Genomic DNA, 18844 nt, shown 5'->3' with positions numbered 1-18844 from the left:
TGCACACATTTCAAATTCACTGGTACACAATATATTTGAATCATACAAAACTGCCCCTTTTCCAAAGTGACTACTACACCCCACTCTTCCCAAGAGGTCTAGATTGAGGAAGGGAAGATTGCTTTTGTTCAATTATTTAAGGACTACAATGATCAGGTTTGGTCTTTTGAAAACCAAATTCAGCTGTTAATTTCTGATAATTAATTGTAGAAGCAAAAGATCTGTATAGAACTTGTAGTGATAACTGCTTTTCCCCCCTTCAAATTTCTCTAAACTCCTGATTGCCAGCACTTGGTTACTCTGCAAGCTTTAAAAGACTATTATCGAATTAAGGAAATTATCAGGAGTAGGAAAGAATACAGGACATTATCAGGGCACTTCCAAACAAATCTGTTAATTTGTAAGATCTTCATTAAGCCAGAACTGGGTGGTTTTTTATGATATTCAAGCAAATCGTTTCCCTCACTATTATGCAGAAAACATCACGTTGATCTTAGTTACAAAGCTACCCCTTGCTTCTCCATTGCAACGAACTGCAGAAGAAAATCTGAACAAGCTGTTTAGAAAGAGGACTTAATCCAGGCAGTTAACAAATCCTCTCCCGATTGCTCCCCAGGGCTTCCATGTCTGCTCACCTTTGCGTATGTCACACTGCACACCATCTCCAAACCTTGTCAATCAAAAACAGAGGTGGGAGTGCTGGCACCAAAGCACATACTGGCAGAAATAACAGCCCAATAAAGCCAGCTTTTCCCAATCCAGGCCAACACTTAGAATCACAATCACTTGCAGAAGCTTTGGAAATGCCACACAAATATTGGTAAAGCCTCCAGGCTCCATGAGTGCCAGTAGCATAGAGAAAACTATTAACCCTTGAAGTCAGAGGCCCAATTAAGAGATTATGGATATAGCATGGCTGCAGGAACGGCTGGGCACTAGTGCACTGATGTTAACTTAGCATTTTATCCCCCCATTCTATGCAGTTCTGCCCTGTGAATCTTGCCAGCGAAGCAAAGGATCCAATTACAAAGCAATGGCAGCCGGGCTACACTCCTAATGCAAGAACTGGGACCTCAGACAAGGTTAAATGAGTGGTCAAAGGTCAATTCTCATCACCCAATATCTTTTCACCCAGTGATTCCCTAGCCAAAACAATGTTGATATTTAATGCCAACATATCCCAGTAATGGAGCTAGATTTACCAACGACCAGTCTTGGCATATGACTATGGTCTTAAAATTTAGGCATCTCAAGATCTTTGAAGAGGGGGAAATGGTCCTGGGCAAAAGACAAACTCTGTTAATGGAGTACTTCTAATAATATAGAACATGAGAAATCCTTGCTGGTGGATGGGTTTTTTAATCTTTAGTTTTATAGTTGCATGAAATAACAAAAATATAAAATCTTGCTTACTATGTTGAGTATAAAATGAAGCTGATAAAGATGGTACAGATTTGAGTTCAGAAGGAGGGACTAAAATAAGTAATAGTCTAGGACAGGGGTCTGCAACCTTTAAGACAAAAAGAGCCACTTGGACCCGTTTCCGAAGAAAAAAAACCTGGGAGCCGCAAAACTCGTCATTATAAAAATAACTTTTTTGTCACTTTTTTATTATTTCTTTGTTTGACCCCTCAGAATTACTCCTCCTCATAGAAATAAACATTAAATTAACAAGTTACCTTTTTGTGTGTGTGTGTTCTTCATTCCCCTCCAAAACAGTGACCAGCGTACATGCCCCTTACAATGTAGCGGGCGGGCAGGCGGGCGGGAAGGTGACATTGGGACGGTGCGTGACTAATGCACGCACCACCCCCATGCGACGTCACAGCCAGTACAGCGCCCTCCACAGTGGGGAGTGTCTCATGCACTCTCCCATCTTTCCTTTTTTTTTTCTTTTTCTTTTTTGAAAGTGGAGAAACTTCAGTTTCCTCAGGTTTGGACAAAACAAGAAATTGCTTTCAATCTCCTCCCCTCACTTGAAAAGAGGTGGGAAGACCATGTAAACCCAAGGCTCATGCTCAAAGCAAACAAACCACGGTTTGTTATTAAGGCTGAACCAAGCGATAGCCACTCACCTCCCTGCTGCTGCCCCAAGTAGCATTCCAAGGCATATCCCAAAGTTACACCAATTAACCTACTGTCAGCAACAGATTTCTCATATATGCCAATTCGCTCTTCCTACTGTATTGGGAGTTCTGAGACATGTCATACAGCAAAGCCACAACCCTGACAACGCCATCAGTGATTAGCTTGCTCAGTAACAAGGAAGGGATCTGATCTGCAACCACTTGCTCAAGAATCTTGACCAAGGAGGGGAGCTTGACAACTGGCCGGTAGTTACTTAGATTTTCTGAATCCAGGGAAGGTTTCTTGAGGAAGGATTTCACTATTGCCTCCTTCAAGCAGGCAGGGACCACCTCATCTCACAAGGAGGCAGTAATCACCTGCCTGGCCCAGCCAGCTGTCCCCTCCCTGTTAGTTTTTATCAGCCAAGGGGAGCAAGTCCAGAGTGCAAATGGTCACCCTGACCAATCCAAGCACCTTGTCCACATCAAGCCTTCCAAACTAAAACTCATCCAACACAACAGGTCTAGACAGTGCTCAGGATACCCTTTGAAATTCATATGTTGTACTCGTGAACTCAAGATCCCACCAGCGGATGCAGGTGATTTTGCCATTCAGATGTTCCAGAGGTCGGCCGAGGCTTTGACAAGAGCACCAGTCATATCAGCTGGGAAATACCCCAGCGCTGACTGGAAACCCATTGGATCCATCAGCCTCTGAGGGTGGACCATCCTAATAGATCCCCTGCCTCTGCAGAGGGGAAAAGGTGTCATGGTGGCCCTGAAGCCCTGAGCCACCCCAGAGCCAGTTACTTCAGCATGGATGTTGAAGTCCCCCAGAACCAGCAGTCTGGGAGTCCTCAACACAGGCTCTGAGACCAGCTCTGTCAGCTCAGGCAGGGAGACCGCTGGGCAGTGGGTCTAAGCTGCACCTAACACCTTTGCCTTGTTTATCATTTATGAAAAAGAACCATTATGTAAATGGGGGGGGGGAGTAGCAACAGAATGGGGAAACACAAAGTTATTTGCCGAGTTAACATTGTAATATTAAAAATGCCCTCTGATTAACTTCAAAAGAGGCAGAAAGTTAGTTCCATGTCCCAACTGCTTCTTCTCATGAAGAATGCTGCAAAATCCAGATGTCTAATTTTTATTTTAAAACTACTCATGGGAACAGTGCAGTTTGCAGAAGACAGAGCTAGCTTGTAACCCATTTCCCAATGATTTTCCCAGGACTCTTCTCCTGGCTACATATTCTGCTGGGGTCCCATTATCAGGAATGATAACCTGACCTCAGATGGAAGCATAAGAGCGCAGAGACATAGTCAGAACAGTTGAGGCTTAAGGAGCAAAGAAGCAAGTTCAGCCATGAACAACTGGCACCTCTAGTGGACCTCTAGTGCAAACACACAGCTATTATTTCTGAGACCAGCCAGAACCCACATTGATATTACAGCCCAGACTCCAATGGACCTTTAACAGCTTTAAAAAGAGAATAAATAGGAAATGAAAGCAATCAAGCATCCACACAGGGCTCCAACAACCAACATAGTAGCCTACCCTCTGACTCCGCAGTGTGACACCTGCAGACTTGAAGTCCGGAAACTTGATGCCAGCAGTCTCTGGAACAGCCTTAAAAGAGAAAGAGACAGCATATGTTTAGAAAAGGAAATGCAAAAGGATGTACAAGGACCACTCTCTGACAGAGAGGCAGCTGTCAATGTCTGCACTAAGAAGGCCCTGCTAAGCAAGACTGGGGGAAACTATGGATTTTGAGAACTGCACCCATTAATTTTAATGCCTTTTAAACTGCCAAAGGTGGCTTTGATATGTTAAGATATCAACAATGTCTGCTGGTACAAATCTAGCCGTACTAGGAACGTACTAAAAATTATGGAGGCAAATTGCATCTAAAACAACCAGTGGGACATGGAAAGGGTTTCATAGCTCTAGGCGAAACAAAATAGCACAAACTATACTGACATAACATGTGACATTGTCCTTAAAAGCAGCACTACCCTAACAGCAGTCTCTTCTGGATGAACCAGAAAGATTCTACTAGGCTAAAATCTACAGGGCCTCACACTAGCTAGGACTGTAAGAATGCTATTCAGGTTTCCTAGGTCTCCAAAACCTCAATTAACTTCTACATCTTTGTTTTGCCCAATTCCTGAAAACAGGCTCCAATAGATAAAATTACTTTCATGAATCATTTTACACAAAGTTAGTCAACCACAACACTGATTTGCTCACTGGTTTAAAATCTGTTTGCTTTGATCCATTCTGAATTATTTGAGCCTCAATCTTTTTACTATGCTGCATAAAGTAGAATGCCCATTGCTACCTGAACAGTCTGAAGATAGGGACATTTCTAAAGCATAGAATGTCCCTATTTTCATGCGGAATATTGGAGGGTATGCCTTCTGGCCCCCAGCCCTAAAGCATTATAGCAATAGTCAATTAAATTCTTGCAGAAGCACAAGGATCAGCTCCAGCACAATGGGATTTCTCCCTTCCTCCTCCCTGTGATCCAAATCTGAACCAGAGGGTTGGGGGAACCCCCAGAACAGATTTGGGGACGCATGAGGAGAGAAAAGAACATTCAGCTGAGCAAAGGAAACCCTTGAGCTGACAGAACATTCACCTTAACACTACACTGAATGCAACCTTATAGTCTTGACCTGTAGAACTCACAACATGCTAGTATAACTACAAACCTGGATACAAAGCAGGTTCTAAAACCCTGCATGGTCCCAAGTGTGGATATATTTTGGAGTGCAACTCTGAAATGCAAAATTATGACTTCTTAAAATCTTGAGAATCTAAGATTTGTTTAATATCTTTAAACTTTCCCCACCTGATCATTGCATGTTTTCTGTTCCATGTTTACGGCCAATAAACCAAGATTAGTATCACTTTCCATTAACTATTTAACTTCTGTACCATTTGTACTAAACAACTTTACTATTCTTGTTCTAGCCATTTGTTCCCTGCATGAACTTCATGCTGTGGGGAAATATACCCATCTCATAGTGCCTTGCATTTTTCACCAGGAATAATGTCTTTCTCTTCTAGCCAAATATTTTCCCATTACAAGCTAAGCATGTAATTTATCCGCTGTTTAAACACTGCAGATTCACAAATGCTTCAATACAATAAATTCTTGGACAATTAAGCTATAATTTTAAAAGCGTGTGTGCATATCCTCAGCAGAGGAAGAAAGAAACCCAACATAATAAGCTCTATTGCAGATCCCTCTATCTTTGCCTCCAAATAACGTGGGTCTTGCTTAATTAAAAGGGAGCTATAGTAATCCTGGAAGCTGTTAAAGCTGACTGGAAGTCAGAAGATGGGCTGAGTTGGATACATATATGTTTGGATACATATATGCTTCTCAAAAGAAAAATTGTCACCAGTCCAACACATCATTCTATTGAACATCTTCTATTAACAAAAAAAAAAGCCTTTCCACCCAGAAATTTCAATATTGTAAAGAGATATACCATGGATCATCCATGAGACAACTGATATATTCTGTGAACCCAAGGAAATACTGATGACTAGTACAATAATCACTAAGATAATTCGCTGAGCAGGGAATTATCTCCCATCATTTAGCAGCAAACTTTCTTACTTGTGTTTGGCCAAGACCTAACCTGTTGAAGCTATGCCATTTGATTTCCCACATTGCAAACAAAGGAAAGCCCCCATTCACAGCCCAGGAAACTGTGTTGATTACAATAAATTAGTTATTCTATCCCTTCGGGACACCGGAGGGAAGATAATATGACAAATTCCCTTTATCATTTGGCCCTTCACTAAAGAGTCAAAATCTGTTGTGGGGGCTCTTTAGCCTGACACACACAGTATTAAAGAACACTTTATTGCAGTCCCTAGTTAATAAATTGAACATAGTGCCTAGGGTGACCTGAAGCCAAAGCAAGGAAGATGGACTACCGTGATGGCAGCAGGAGGGGGTACAGATAAACTCTACACCGACCGCATCAGCAGCAATGCATGCTGGGACCTGCAGACTCCGCTCCATACTAAAGGCACTGATGCAACCAAACTTCTCCATGTTATTCTGTTCAAGAGAATCCTGGAGCAGTTTTGGGCATGCCCCTGCCATCTCCCCTTGACAATTATCCGCCTAATCCCTAATGAAAATGAGGGACACACTAACTCCCTCCCACACTGCACAGTCTGTCTTCACCTCACATCAGAGCAATTAAACAGGTTGCTATCCCTCACACGCCAGCATGAGCTGTAAATGCTTCAACCTCAATTGACTCTTTGGTAAATGACTTCCCTTTGTTGAGATGATGCTGATACAGCCCTCAATTCAAATTCTTAGTTAAAATGCATTTTTTTTTTCAAAAAAACACACACACGTTTCCCTGCTACAGTTGGTAATTGACTCCTAATGGACTCTGTCATGGTTGAAACAGCACTAGTGCAACAACAGAAGCTGCCTTCAGGAGCCCTGAGGTGCTTACCTATAGGCAGGCACAAGGGCCCCAGGCAATACTGGGGGAGACAGCCAAACACGCCTCAAGCATTTTGAGTGGCTATTTGATTCCACATGCTGCATGGCATGGAACAATCTGGCTGACTAAGAGGCAAAGGGAAACTGAAACCACAAACCTTCAGGGCAGCCCAACCCAAGTCAGCAGAGCAGTCCTAACAAGCAGTAAGCCTGTAGTGACACAAAGTGGTGCACACTTTTTTTCTTTTCTTTTTAAAGTATGTAGTGGCTTCTTCCTACTCATCTCCCTCCTTAGAGCCATCTGAAAGGCAGAGTCCTTTCCCCAGAAACTGCATGGCGTCAATGCGGTAATTCCACAGCGTATTCTAAATAAAACACAGTGCTAGACATTTCATATATTATTAAGACATTCCGTTGTTCCACCACTCACAACATGTAAATCATATTGTGGTCTAATATTTCACAGAATGAGTGAGAAGTTCACAACTGAACATAGGAAAGGTAGAGGCAAAGAGGCATTGCATTTACATTGGTATTTTTTGTACACCACCTTGGTGTTCTGTGTATGGGTGGTATATAATTTTTTCTTTATAAATAAATGAATGTCAATGCTGCTCCTTATGTTATCCATTTACACCTACCATCTTGAGGTTTTAGGAAGGCATAAAAACACTTGTTCTAGGTGAGGGCAGGAACATCAACTAAAGATCATTCTCTTTAACATTTCAAAAATATTGGCTTAACCCTAGATTGGAAGAGCTTCAATTCCTCTGCAAGCCTGGGAAACCCGAGAAGGGAGTCTGACCACTACCTCATCCTGTAATTGTAATTTTTTAGAAGAAATCAGCTGAAAAATGTGCTTCTTTCAAATTTCCCTAATCTCCCCTTGTGTTGCTATGCTGCATGGCACAAAGAAGAGCAAGTTCCTTGCTGTGTATTCACTAACCACTGAACTGCTTGCTCTCTGAGAGGGCTTTGCATGAGTCCAGTTTCTCTCCTTCCCAGTGCAGCACTTTCAAGTCCTTCCAGCTTAACCAAAATCCCTCTGCAGCTTGCTATGATTGAAACCCAACTTTTCTCCACACCCCAAGAGATATGAGGGTCTAAAAAGAAACAAACAAAAACACAGAAACAATGCTTATATGGTGAGGACCGACAAACCACCCCTCACTCCCTGCCCCAGGTCGTGGCAGACAAATGGCAAGGTAGAGCCCTAACAAAGAGGGCAGGCACAAGATATTTACAGGCTTCTCCGTCTCTTTCTTCTGTGGCAGCTTCTTCTTGGGTGCCTTGCGCTCTGCACGTCTTTGTTCAGTGGTGGTGTCAGCGGCGGTGATGAGTTTCTGCAAGTCTTGTGTTCGCTTCTCCCTCTCTTTCTTCCTGGCTTCGATTTTCCGCAGCTCCTGGATTAGATATTCCTCCTCTGCCACCTACAGGTGAAACGGAAACATGACTGGGAAAGCAATCCAAAGGGGCCACTTAATGGCAACAGATGTGCTTCTGGCCTGGGTTTCACCTGCCCTGTGGTCTTCTGGGAGCCAAGTAATATACTACTAGAGAGACAAAAGCAGCAACAAATAGTACAATGTTCTCGCACAAGCAATTTGTAAAGGCTCATGAAGCCTTGAAACACTTAGATTCCACAGCCAAGCAGATTCCAAAGCTCTCACAATGTATATAGGAGGCTGTCGTATATAGATTCTACATTGTTAATGTCACTATCTCATTGTCTCTCTTTTCATATCTCCTGCCTATATAAGGGCTCTTCACAGTCTCACTTTCTTCCACCACACATAATTTACAAGTCCCTGCCTTTCCTTTCTTGGCCCCTTCCCCCATTTTCAGCACACAGGCTGCCCTTGCTATACCCTCACAGATACTCCTGCTCACATAGCTTTCTGAGTGTGTTTAACACAGTCAAACCTACCTTTCACTTTGTTTCATTTCCTCAGAAATATGAATGTTTATTAACATTCTCGGCCAATACCAGATCAGGCAGTTGCTGCCAGCACCTTCACCACCAAACTACGAGCTACAAAAGACAAACTACAAGCTACAAAATGATGGCGTGTCCAGGGTGTTTCATGAAAGCAACTGTTTTTCTCCAGGTAATGCAAGTACCCATACAGTAGTTTCGGGGACCTAATCCGCTCAACAACTTCAATCCTAAAAAAAGAAAAAAGGTCAACAACTTTGGTTGGCCCTTTGGTCGGCCCTCACAGCCCTTCACTTCATCAAATCTGGCCCTCTTTGAAAAAAGTGTGGACACCACTGCATTACTGAAAGAAAAATTTGCTAAATGCATTGTCTGAAATCCAGAGATAGAACTTGACAAGCGTAATCAGCACTATGCGTCTATCCTTCTCAGACAAAACTCAAATAAAACATATTTTAAGACACTTTGTTTTCTAGTAGTTATTCCATTATTCACACTGATCACTTAATATGTGTATGCCCATTACTTGATAAATCACGCCTAAAGGATGGCAGGTGCACCTACTACTACCTCCAACAGGAGTCATATTAGCAGCCCTGAAGGGCACTGGGGAGTACACAGAAATGACAAGCTATTGCTACAGATCCAGTGTAAGATAATGTGAGGCCAGGCTCCCTTGCAACATTTCCTGACATTACCTGCTCTGGTGTCCGATTATATAGCCTCTCTAGCTGTTCTTTCCGGCGCCTTTCATGGCCAGCATCAAAAACAGGGATTTTCAAGTCAGTGCCTGGGGTAGCACGGATGTTGGCCAGCTTGGCACAGATGTGATAGTAGCGCTCCTTTAAATCTTCCACTGACCGCTTCTAAGGAGAGAACAAGGATACAACTGAGCTTAAAGAAATCTAACACCATGAAAAAATAGCTTAAAGTTATCTAACATGAACAAAGCATCAGAGAAATGTTAGGAAAATGATTGTAATCAGTGCCAATGAGTGAACTCTATCACAGGAAATAGTTTTATTTATTTCCAGTATCTGCAAAGCATCCAATAACTTATCGCTCTCTGGGCAGTAGTATCCGGGCCTAGTTATCACAATATCGTGGTCCCATGCTACATACAAGGCTTTGTTGCTCTTCATTCAATAATCACAAATCAAGACAGGACTGCATATTCTGGGATCTTCCCTCACCAATACAATTTTATTAAAAATATAGCCATTCTCCAAAATCCTCTGTTCCATGTCCCCTGATTCCATGGCAACATCTTCACTAACACTCTCCATCTCACCTCACTTAATCAGTTACCCAGCAGTAGAAACCCTAAAATTCTTTTTCTAGCTTAATCAACTTAGTTCTTCTCCTTGCGCATGACGTCAGGTTTTGGGCAAGTAAGGGTGGGGATTCAAAGGAGCTACTGGGAGCTTAAAGTGGGTTGCTGATTGTTCCTTTGCTGGAGTAAGAGAGGCTCCCAAAGAGAGGGCCCAGGGCTGAATAAAGGAGCACACCCAAACTGCAAACATGTGTCTACAGAGAGAGTACAACTCCATCCAGCACCTCTGTTTTGTGTGGATTAAGTTTCTATTTGTTCACCCTCATCCAGTCCATCACTGATGACAGACACTGGTTTAGAATCAAGACAACTTCCTTTAATTTAGGTGGAAAGGAGAAATAGAGCAGGGTGTCAACAGCATACTGGTGACACTGAACTTCAACGCTCCAGACAACCTCTCCCAGCAGTTTCATGTAAATGTTAAAGAGCATGGGGGACAGAACACAACCTTGAGAGACCCCAAAGGTCAACAGCCAATGTGTCAAACAAGAGTCCTTCAGCACCCCCTTCTAGGTTCACCCCTCCAAGAAGAAACAAAGCCATTGTAAAACAGTGGCTCTAAGCTGCATTCCAACAAGGCATCCCAAGTTGGTATTGAAAGCCACTGAAAAGTCCAGCAGAACCAAAAGGGACACACTCCCCCTGTCCAGTTCCTGGCATGTCATCCACCAAGGCAACCAAAGCCATCTCGCTCCCATAACCAGGCCTGAAACCAGATTGAAATAGATCTAGATAATCTGTCTCATCCATTATCTGAGATGCCAACACACACTCCAGATACCTTGCTTTCTAGGGTGGAACATCTTAATCACACCCACACACCCACTAAGGTTATGAGCTTCAGCGAGTCTAAACCCCACCAAGGAGTGATCTGACCATGACAGTGGAACTAACAGAAAGTTCCTCCACGCTAAGATCACCATAATCCAATCCAGCACAGAAAACCAAGTCCAGAATGTGCCCTGCAGCATGGGTAGGGCCAGATATTACTTAGGACAGATTCATGGTTGTCATGGCAGCCATGAAAACCTGAGCCAGTCCTGACAAGGCATCAACACAAATGTTGAAGTTCTCCAGCACAAGAGGTGAGAGGACTCCAACACCAAGACTACTCCTGCTGAAAATGAGACTGTTGAGTGACAGGGTGGGTAGTACACCAACAGAATCCCTATTCTGTCCTAGCTATCTCACCTCCAAATAAACACTGTTGAGATGCCTCTCAGAGCTTAACAACCCGTTTTTTCCTTGCTTTTGTAAGTCTCTTACCCAATGCAGCTGGTGCTTATAATGTTTCACACAAAACTTCAGGAAGATAATTCAGGAACCCTTAACAGGCATGTATTATTTTAACCAGCACACTGCATAGTCCATGTCTGCAGATCCTTAAACTGGAAATAAGTTTTATTCAACAAACTGCACCATGGCAACTTCACTGTAGACGGTATTAGCTGACAGGCACTTACTTTGAACTGCTGGTGGTCATAACGGTCATGAATGACCACAAAGCGAAGATCAAACCGTCTGGATAAGTCAAAGAGGTGGTCTGTTTCAGCTTTGGTCCAAGCATCATCATGAAGGTACATCTGATACTCCTGTTCTGAGTAAATTGGAATTTGCACTGTCTGCAGAAGGAAAGAGCAGACTGAATGAGACGGCTTGCACAACATACTCCCCCTCATGCAGGATTGTTTCATCGAGCAGGATTACTTTGAGGTAAAACAAACCCATGATTTCACAGGAAAGAAATCCAGTTGCCCTCTTCTATGCCCCAATCACAAGTCAAATGTATCTTCAAAATGTAAGCTTTATTTCCCACATCCCATCTTTGCTGCCACCCAAATGATATAGTGGGGGCCGCTAGTTCCTTCCATTAGTTTTATCTGTTATTCCAATGTTTAAGGGACAGAGGAGGCTAAGCACACAACCGAACGTGGCGCAGCTTTAGTGGCCAGTTCCTTCAGAGCACTCGGCCTCCTCCAGACGATGCAACATTGCACATGCATTACGTGTGTGATGTCACACGTGGCGGGCCCCCTCAATCTTGGGGCAATTGCACCTTTACTCAATGCTATCTCCTTAAAGATATGAACAGCCACAGATGTGTTCCCAGTTGATAATCTACTTTTTCTGCTTTCAACATAACACAGGGGGAAGATGTACACGTGAGAATCTCATCTGAGGAATGTGCCTCTCTCCTAACACAACTTCCACTCGGGGCACTACATCAGAAGCATAAAAAGCAGAAGTGCAAAGTTTGTTTGGGCATCTAACAAATGTTCAACCCTACCCTAAGGGTGCCAACTCTACTGGAAAGAATTTCAGTTTCAGATGTCACAGTATAATAAAGTTTGCAATGCTCCTGGTCCAATTTGACGTCACATAATTTTGTGTGTTTGTGTGTGTGTATTCACACCTGCACGCTCCTAAGAGAAAAGTTGCTAACTTTTTGTGACTTTTTCATGCTAACTTTAACTTGTGGCTTCAAGGCACTACCCAACCCAATGTTACTTAGATGCCTTCCAAATCAGAACTTTCAGTGTGGACACCGATAAGTAGCAACAGTGCACACACCCCACAGGACTCAAGTATTTAAAAAAATTTAAAGAATACTGCAGAGTTTAATGTCCTGTGATACCAGAATCAGTCTTACACTTCTGAAGTTGGTATGGGAATTAACCCTAGAGATAGCAAGTGAAAGAAAGAGGGTATTTGGAGATGTCCTTTGAGATATTTTGGCACAAATTTATCCACTCGCTCCCATTTCACAAACCCTGTTCAAGCCTTCATACTTAATACAAGCTCTGATCAAGCCTCCATACTTTGTTGAATCTGGCGAAAGGGTAATCCTTGCCCTCTTCTGCTGCCCTCCTCCAGTGGTAAAACATGGCCCCATCCTTCCTAGCAGGGTTGGTGAAAGGCATCCACTTCCAAGGCCGCACTTTCTTAGATCCCAGCTTTGCCTTAACTGTGCGGTAGCCCTGCGTTGTGTCACTTGGAAGAAGGGGAGGTGCATCCCTGAAACAAAGACAAGGCGCAAATTAATGGAACCTACTGTCTGCATGAGGCTCATTTTGCATATTTAATCCCCTTCTATGATCTCTGAGGAATGCTTAAAGATCAGTGTAAATCTAGGACAATTCTGTATACTGTAGACTGATCTTACACACTCAGCACACAACCCAAAGCTCCACAGACCAAAGAGGGTCACAATTTATTAATCTCTTACGTGTACATAGGCCAGTGAGGTACAGAGTCTGCAATCAGCCCCCCCCCCCGTTAATTAACCTGGATGTTCATTGGCTAATAGCAGCTCTGCTTGCAGCTGCTGCTGACACAGATCCTGGTTTTCCACTTCCTCAAGTTGCTGTTCATGTTCACTGGCATGAAGTGTAAAAAAAGGACAAATGGAACTGTCAGACCTTAAAAAAAGGAGCATGCCCAAAGATCTCCTAGGACAGATCCCAAGAACAAGTATGTTTCAGGAATAGGATGCCTCTTTGCTTGAAGCTATAAAAGATGGAGCTGGTGGGATCATTAAGGGCTCACTGGACAGCAAGGTTAGCTCTAGTGACCATTTATTCCCATCTGTTCAGTTCCTCTACAGAAAATGAGAAAGCCAACCAAAAACCAAAAAGTAGGTCTTATAATCACCTCTAAGGTGTTACTTTTCTGATAGCAAGGAAGAAACCTCTTAGAAGTTAAATACAAGCTAAAGGCTAATCACAGCACATTCTCATAATGGAATACCATAGTTTCCTGTTATGCACTTTCAAATACTGCAGGATACAGAAAATCTGCTTCTTTCATTCAATCTAGGAATCCACGAAGCATAGTGCTCCTAAAACATTATTTAGGCAAGGCATAATAGTACAGCCTTCTTACAATTCAGCCTCTGACAAGGAACAAAACAGAATGTGAGAGTTGAGAAATCTGTTACAATTCATGTGAACTTTCCATTGTCTAAGGTTCATGAACCCAAAATGAAAATTCAGAATCAAGAACTATAGCTCTTCCAGACAGTAAATAGTTCAGTATTTCCCAACATTCTTTTTAAAAGGAGAGTTCCATGCCCTCAACATCTGAAATTTTTACATATCAAAAGGGCTTCACACATTTAGATTATGGAGATAAAAAAATGCAGAAACAGCACTTCCAGTAGAGCAAGTCATAGATACTAGGAAGGGGCTAAAGGTAAAAACACTATCAAAAGCTGGAGAAAGTAAATTTTCAAGAACAGACTTGTCAAGGCTTTCATCTGTCAAATACCTAGGAGATGAGAGGCTGGTTTAAGGAAAACACCAACTATCCAGGTAACAAAACTTACTTTTTATCAGAGTACAGTAGTGCATAGACCTCCCGGTGCATTCCTTCTGGTCTCTTAAATGTGAGGGTCTCCGATGATTTCTTGGATTTTTTCTGGAAAAAAAAAGGTTTTTATCAAAGGCAGTGCAACCTTAACACCAAAAATATGTGGGAGTATAAACATCAGTCTCTGTTTATTCAGATTTTTACATCTGACAGATTGCAGCTGTTCTCTCCTATGCAATGCCTCAAAACATCACAATCCAGCTTTATTGATCTAACTTTAGTCAAGCTTAAACTCTCAGTACAAAAACATATGAGCAGCAAGAGGATGTTGTTTATATTTTGCTTTCCTGCAAAGTCTTCACTTCCTACTTTACTCATAGTTCTCAAAATGCAGGAACATTCTGGAGGTGGGGATTAAGAGGGTAGCAGAATTTCTATTGGATGACAGACAATACCTGCAGTGTCAACCAGACCTCCCAAAGTTCCGCAGACAAACCAACTTTCCCTAATTCTCCCATCCCTCCACATTTCTGTCATTCTGCTGCAGGTGTGATTCTCATTTATACTCAACAATCTAAACAATGCTGCAAATATAAACAGGAAGCAGCAAAAAGCAAGAGAGAGGAGCCCTTCAGTGAATATAGCCTGAGAGGTTTCCTGAGACCCTGCAAATCCTAGTGTAAAGAATGTAAATGTAAATATCATTAACAAAAGTAGAATGGATTGCTATTTTCCTTATGCCCAAAAAGGACATTCAAATTATGCATCCCAGCTTTATGCTGTATATAGATGAAACAAAATTGAAATAAGTGATACCACATTGCTTTCACCAGCAGGTACAGAGATATTAATTTCTTTAGACATTCAAATGCAAAACTATAGGGACAGCAGAGAATGAGGATGCTGAAAAATGTGTTATGTTTCATATTTCAAAAAAAGAAAAAGAATCTGATCTTTTATTTCTATTTTTTAAGAGGAATGTAGCCTCACAACTTGTTCAAGAATAGGATAAACAATATTGCTGTATGCAGCAATCATGCTGGCAAGATCCAAAAGAAGATCATGTTGCATGCACATAACTTAGAATTACAAGCACAAAGCTTCTCCCTCTCTGATCCCCTTTCTTCACCCCTTTTGTACCTTATCAGAATTGATGATATCTTTTTTATTAATAGTTCCTATGTTCTCAGATTCTGTGCCCCCCAGTTCCAATATATCCCGGACATCAGCTCCTGTAGTCATTTTGTCACCTGAAATAAAAATCAAGGCATAATTAAAAATTAAGTGAATACCAAAAGGATACAGACTAGCCTTCAGAAAATTAGCTGCAAAATTTGTTGACTCCCTCTACATACAACAGACTGCTTGTTACTTACTTACTTACTTACTTACTTAGGAATTAATTTTCTCTTCTCCATACAGTTAACTTACCGAAAATACAAGCACCTGCAACTTCTATACCCATGGGACTAGTGACCAGAGCTTTGTTTATTCCATGCACCCGTGTGTTTTCCACCAAACTGCAGAACCTGATATTTATGTTATGTTATATTATGTGAAAAGCACAGGCAGCATCTGATAAAGACTTAGAATCCTAGAACATGGTTTCTAGACTTCCCGTAGGGGATGGGCGTTTCGTGTCAGCTATGTGTCTGTGTCTACTATGGTTGCTCCTCACTATCACCATCACTACAAGTCTATATACAAATCAATCTTCTTGCCATTCCCTCCTAACAGTCTATGTCAAAACAGCAGACAAATTATTTGAAAACCTGAATCTCTGAAGCAGGAAAAAAAACATAATCACATCTATGTAATCTAGCCAAACCAAATTTAGAAATTTTAGTAGATTACACACATGCCTGGTGTCAAACTTGATTAGCAAGAGTTAAATAAAAGAGCTCCTTTGCATCCACTGTCCAATATATAATGGTATCCAGGCCCAGACACGACATAAAATAGAAAAAGAAGTTGAATAAGAAACCATAACAAAACAATTCTGTTTATAAAATTCTGTTTATATAAACAACTATTCTGAAATATGGAGGTAGACAAGCATTAGGAAGCGGATACTGGCCTGGTTTGCATGTCACATTAAACCATAGTTTAAAACAAACTATAGTTTAAAATGAACAAGTGCCACGGGCGTAACCAAGGGGGGCAGCTGCCCCCTCTAAATCAATAAAAATCAATAAAAATACATAGCGGAGGCCTGCCCCCACCACAAAAATCCTGGCTACATCCATGACAAGTGCTCAAACATTCTCACAGAATTCCTACTCTGTTCCTGCTGCACTGCAGACAAAACAAGTCAGGGTCTGGCTAGTTATGTGATCCAAACCTGGGCTCGTGGCTTGTTCCTCTCCAAATGAAACATGAGTGGGTGACCACAACAAATCTTAGGCACACTCATGCTTTATGTAGAGCCATATCCACAGCACAGCACTGGTAGGAATGGGGGAAGAGTGCTGTGGGAAATTTTGATCCATTTGCACCAGGATGCTGCTCATTCACATTAAACCATTATTTGTTGTAAACTATGGTATAATGAGATGTGCAAACTGGGCCACTGAAATATACGTGCACAAACCTTAATCCCTGTTATTAAAAACGAGCCTAAAGATATCCCACACAATAACACAGACTTTATTTGCTGCTTTGTCCACTCCTGCAGTCACTTGATGACATCGGACCTAAAAGCTATAGCAGTTCCCAGAGCATGTTTCTGCCTGCCCTCTTGCCTTCTGCCCAAGCCACTATGAACAACGGGGCTGCAGAGGAGGCAGTGTCTCTGCCCATCTGCCCTCTCCCACTACTGCCTGGCTGCAGTTTAGATCGCCCCGTTGCTCCCTGATAAGAATGTCAAGTGCAATCCTAACTACAGTTTCAGGTTAAGTACTTAATTCGTTCCGGAGGTCCGTTCTTAACCTGAAACTGTTCTTAACCTGAAGCACCACTTTAGCTAATGGGGCCTCCTGCTGCCGCCGGAGAACAATTTCTGTTCTCATCCTGAAGCAAAGTTCTTAACCTGAGGTAATATTTCTGGGTTAGCGGAGTCTGTAACCTGAAGCGTATGTAACCCGAGGTACCACTGTATGTCTACTCAGACAGAAGTCCTCCTAAACTCTATGGAGCTTACTCCCAAGCATGTGGGGCTAGGATGGCAGCCTTAGTTGGAATTCGGGAGTTCAATTTTCGGCCTCAATTGTTGCATTATGAATGGAACAATATTTCTGGAATAGTATTGAGATAGCGTTACATTTCGACAAATGTATGTTTTTCATGATGTTTTGGCGTGGACTTTTTCCTATGGTAGCTCTGGAGTTCCGGAGCCCCAAGGGAAAAGACACCGGATACTAATGAAAGATACACCCCCAGCTCTCCTCCACATACGCTGCAGCCCGCTCAAATGGCCCCAGGCTCCCCAAACCACGTTATCAACTCCGCGCGCCTCAAGTTTCCCGCTCTTCACGGTTTCTTACGCATTCCCAACTCCCAGCGTATCCCCCACGCACATTCCCATTTCCCTTCCCCCGTACCTCACACTTTCCTTTCACAAGCTACGAACCCTAAACCAGCAGCAGCGGACACCGGTTGTGCAGCGCCGATACGGGAATCCCAATACTACTTCCGGTCCCCGTTTAATCCGAGAATCGTTTCCCACTTGGGTCCGAACGTGCAACACCAATTGTGGCTCGGCTAGCGTCAAGAGTTCCAAGTTGCTGGTTCCGTTTCCCCGCTTGAAGTGGAAAAAAACTTTCTAAAATTTTGACGATAAAGTACAGGGTGGAGAGTAGGCGTAAAACTAATATCACTAAAGTAGAATGCGGATGGCGATTGCTTTGTTTGCGTCAAATTCTTCTGATGCGTTTTTCACTATACAAGGGGCGTGGCAAACAGAGTCAACGCCCCTCAGTCGATGTCAGAGCATCGCTAGTAAAAAGTAAGGCTGCCTGTAAGTTGAAGCTACATTTTATAGGTAAAAGCAGGGAATGCTACTGCGCCTGTAACATCTTACAGCACGTTTTCTGTCCTCCCCTTAACGCACACTGCATAAATTCTTAAACTGGATGATCGCCATAACGGTTTTCTTTTTCTAAAAAAGTTAGTAATTTTAGTACAATATTTATTCCCACAAGTGGTATTTCCATAGAATAGCTACAAATCAAACTCATCCAGTCTGATTTGAACAGACAAAACAATTTATTCCCCAGTATCTGTGTTAAAAGCAAAGAATGTGAAGGGAGCTACAGTCCACCAAAAGAGGAAAAAAATCCAAGGGAGGAGGACAGACCCCCTGGAAAATCTATGCAATAATTTGAAGAGACAGTGGTTAACTGCGAGAGGGGAGGAGGACAGACTCCTCACAGAGTCTATGCAGTAATTTGAAGCCAACTTCTGCAATTGGGTACTCCTGGATCCAGTGCTTTAGGTTACTGAATGGCTATTGTAGCCAGGACTATTTTTGCCCAGCGGTTATCATACCAGTTGCACTGATTTCTGAAGAAAGCAAAACTAGTCAGGGTAACACATCCCTTAGTTACACTGAGATGTCAATGTGTTCTATATAGGGGTGCTTTCAAAAAGCATCCAAAAAATGCAGCTGGTTCAAACTGAAGTTATGAGGCTTTTTACCAGAGTCAGTTTTATGGAGTATCATGTCACTCTGATTTTATTCCAACTTTACTGACTGGCAGTTCTTTTCCAGGTGTAATTAA

General features: G+C 42.4%; 1 protein-coding gene across 2 annotated transcripts in view; it reads right to left on the bottom strand.

Moving 5' to 3' along the window:
- The window catches only part of DMAP1 (DNA methyltransferase 1 associated protein 1), a 35212-nt gene extending 17347 nt beyond the window's left edge, over positions 1 to 17865 (bottom strand). Inside the window, exons 1-8 of one of the 2 annotated variants that reach the window (XM_083446101.1) lie at positions 17666 to 17865; positions 15267 to 15376; positions 14143 to 14234; positions 12638 to 12833; positions 11282 to 11440; positions 9184 to 9351; positions 7794 to 7979; positions 3624 to 3695 (exon numbers count right to left, since the gene is read on the bottom strand). In XM_083446101.1, coding sequence (XP_083302227.1) covers positions 3624 to 3695; positions 7794 to 7979; positions 9184 to 9351; positions 11282 to 11440; positions 12638 to 12833; positions 14143 to 14234; positions 15267 to 15368 — 975 coding nt within the window. In that variant the 5' untranslated portion in view covers positions 15369 to 15376; positions 17666 to 17865. The remainder of the gene's footprint in view (positions 1 to 3623; positions 3696 to 7793; positions 7980 to 9183; positions 9352 to 11281; positions 11441 to 12637; positions 12834 to 14142; positions 14235 to 15266; positions 15377 to 17665) is intronic. The other variant, XM_083446102.1, reaches the window with a different exon arrangement.
- Between the last annotated feature and the right edge of the window lie 979 nt (positions 17866 to 18844).

This window comes from Podarcis tiliguerta, assembly GCF_965153285.1.
Source record: "Podarcis tiliguerta genome assembly, chromosome: 6".
Lineage (NCBI taxonomy): Eukaryota > Metazoa > Chordata > Lepidosauria > Squamata > Lacertidae > Podarcis > Podarcis tiliguerta.
The sequence above is the reverse complement of the archived record's forward strand: the minus strand, read 5'-3'. Positions and strand labels throughout refer to the sequence as shown.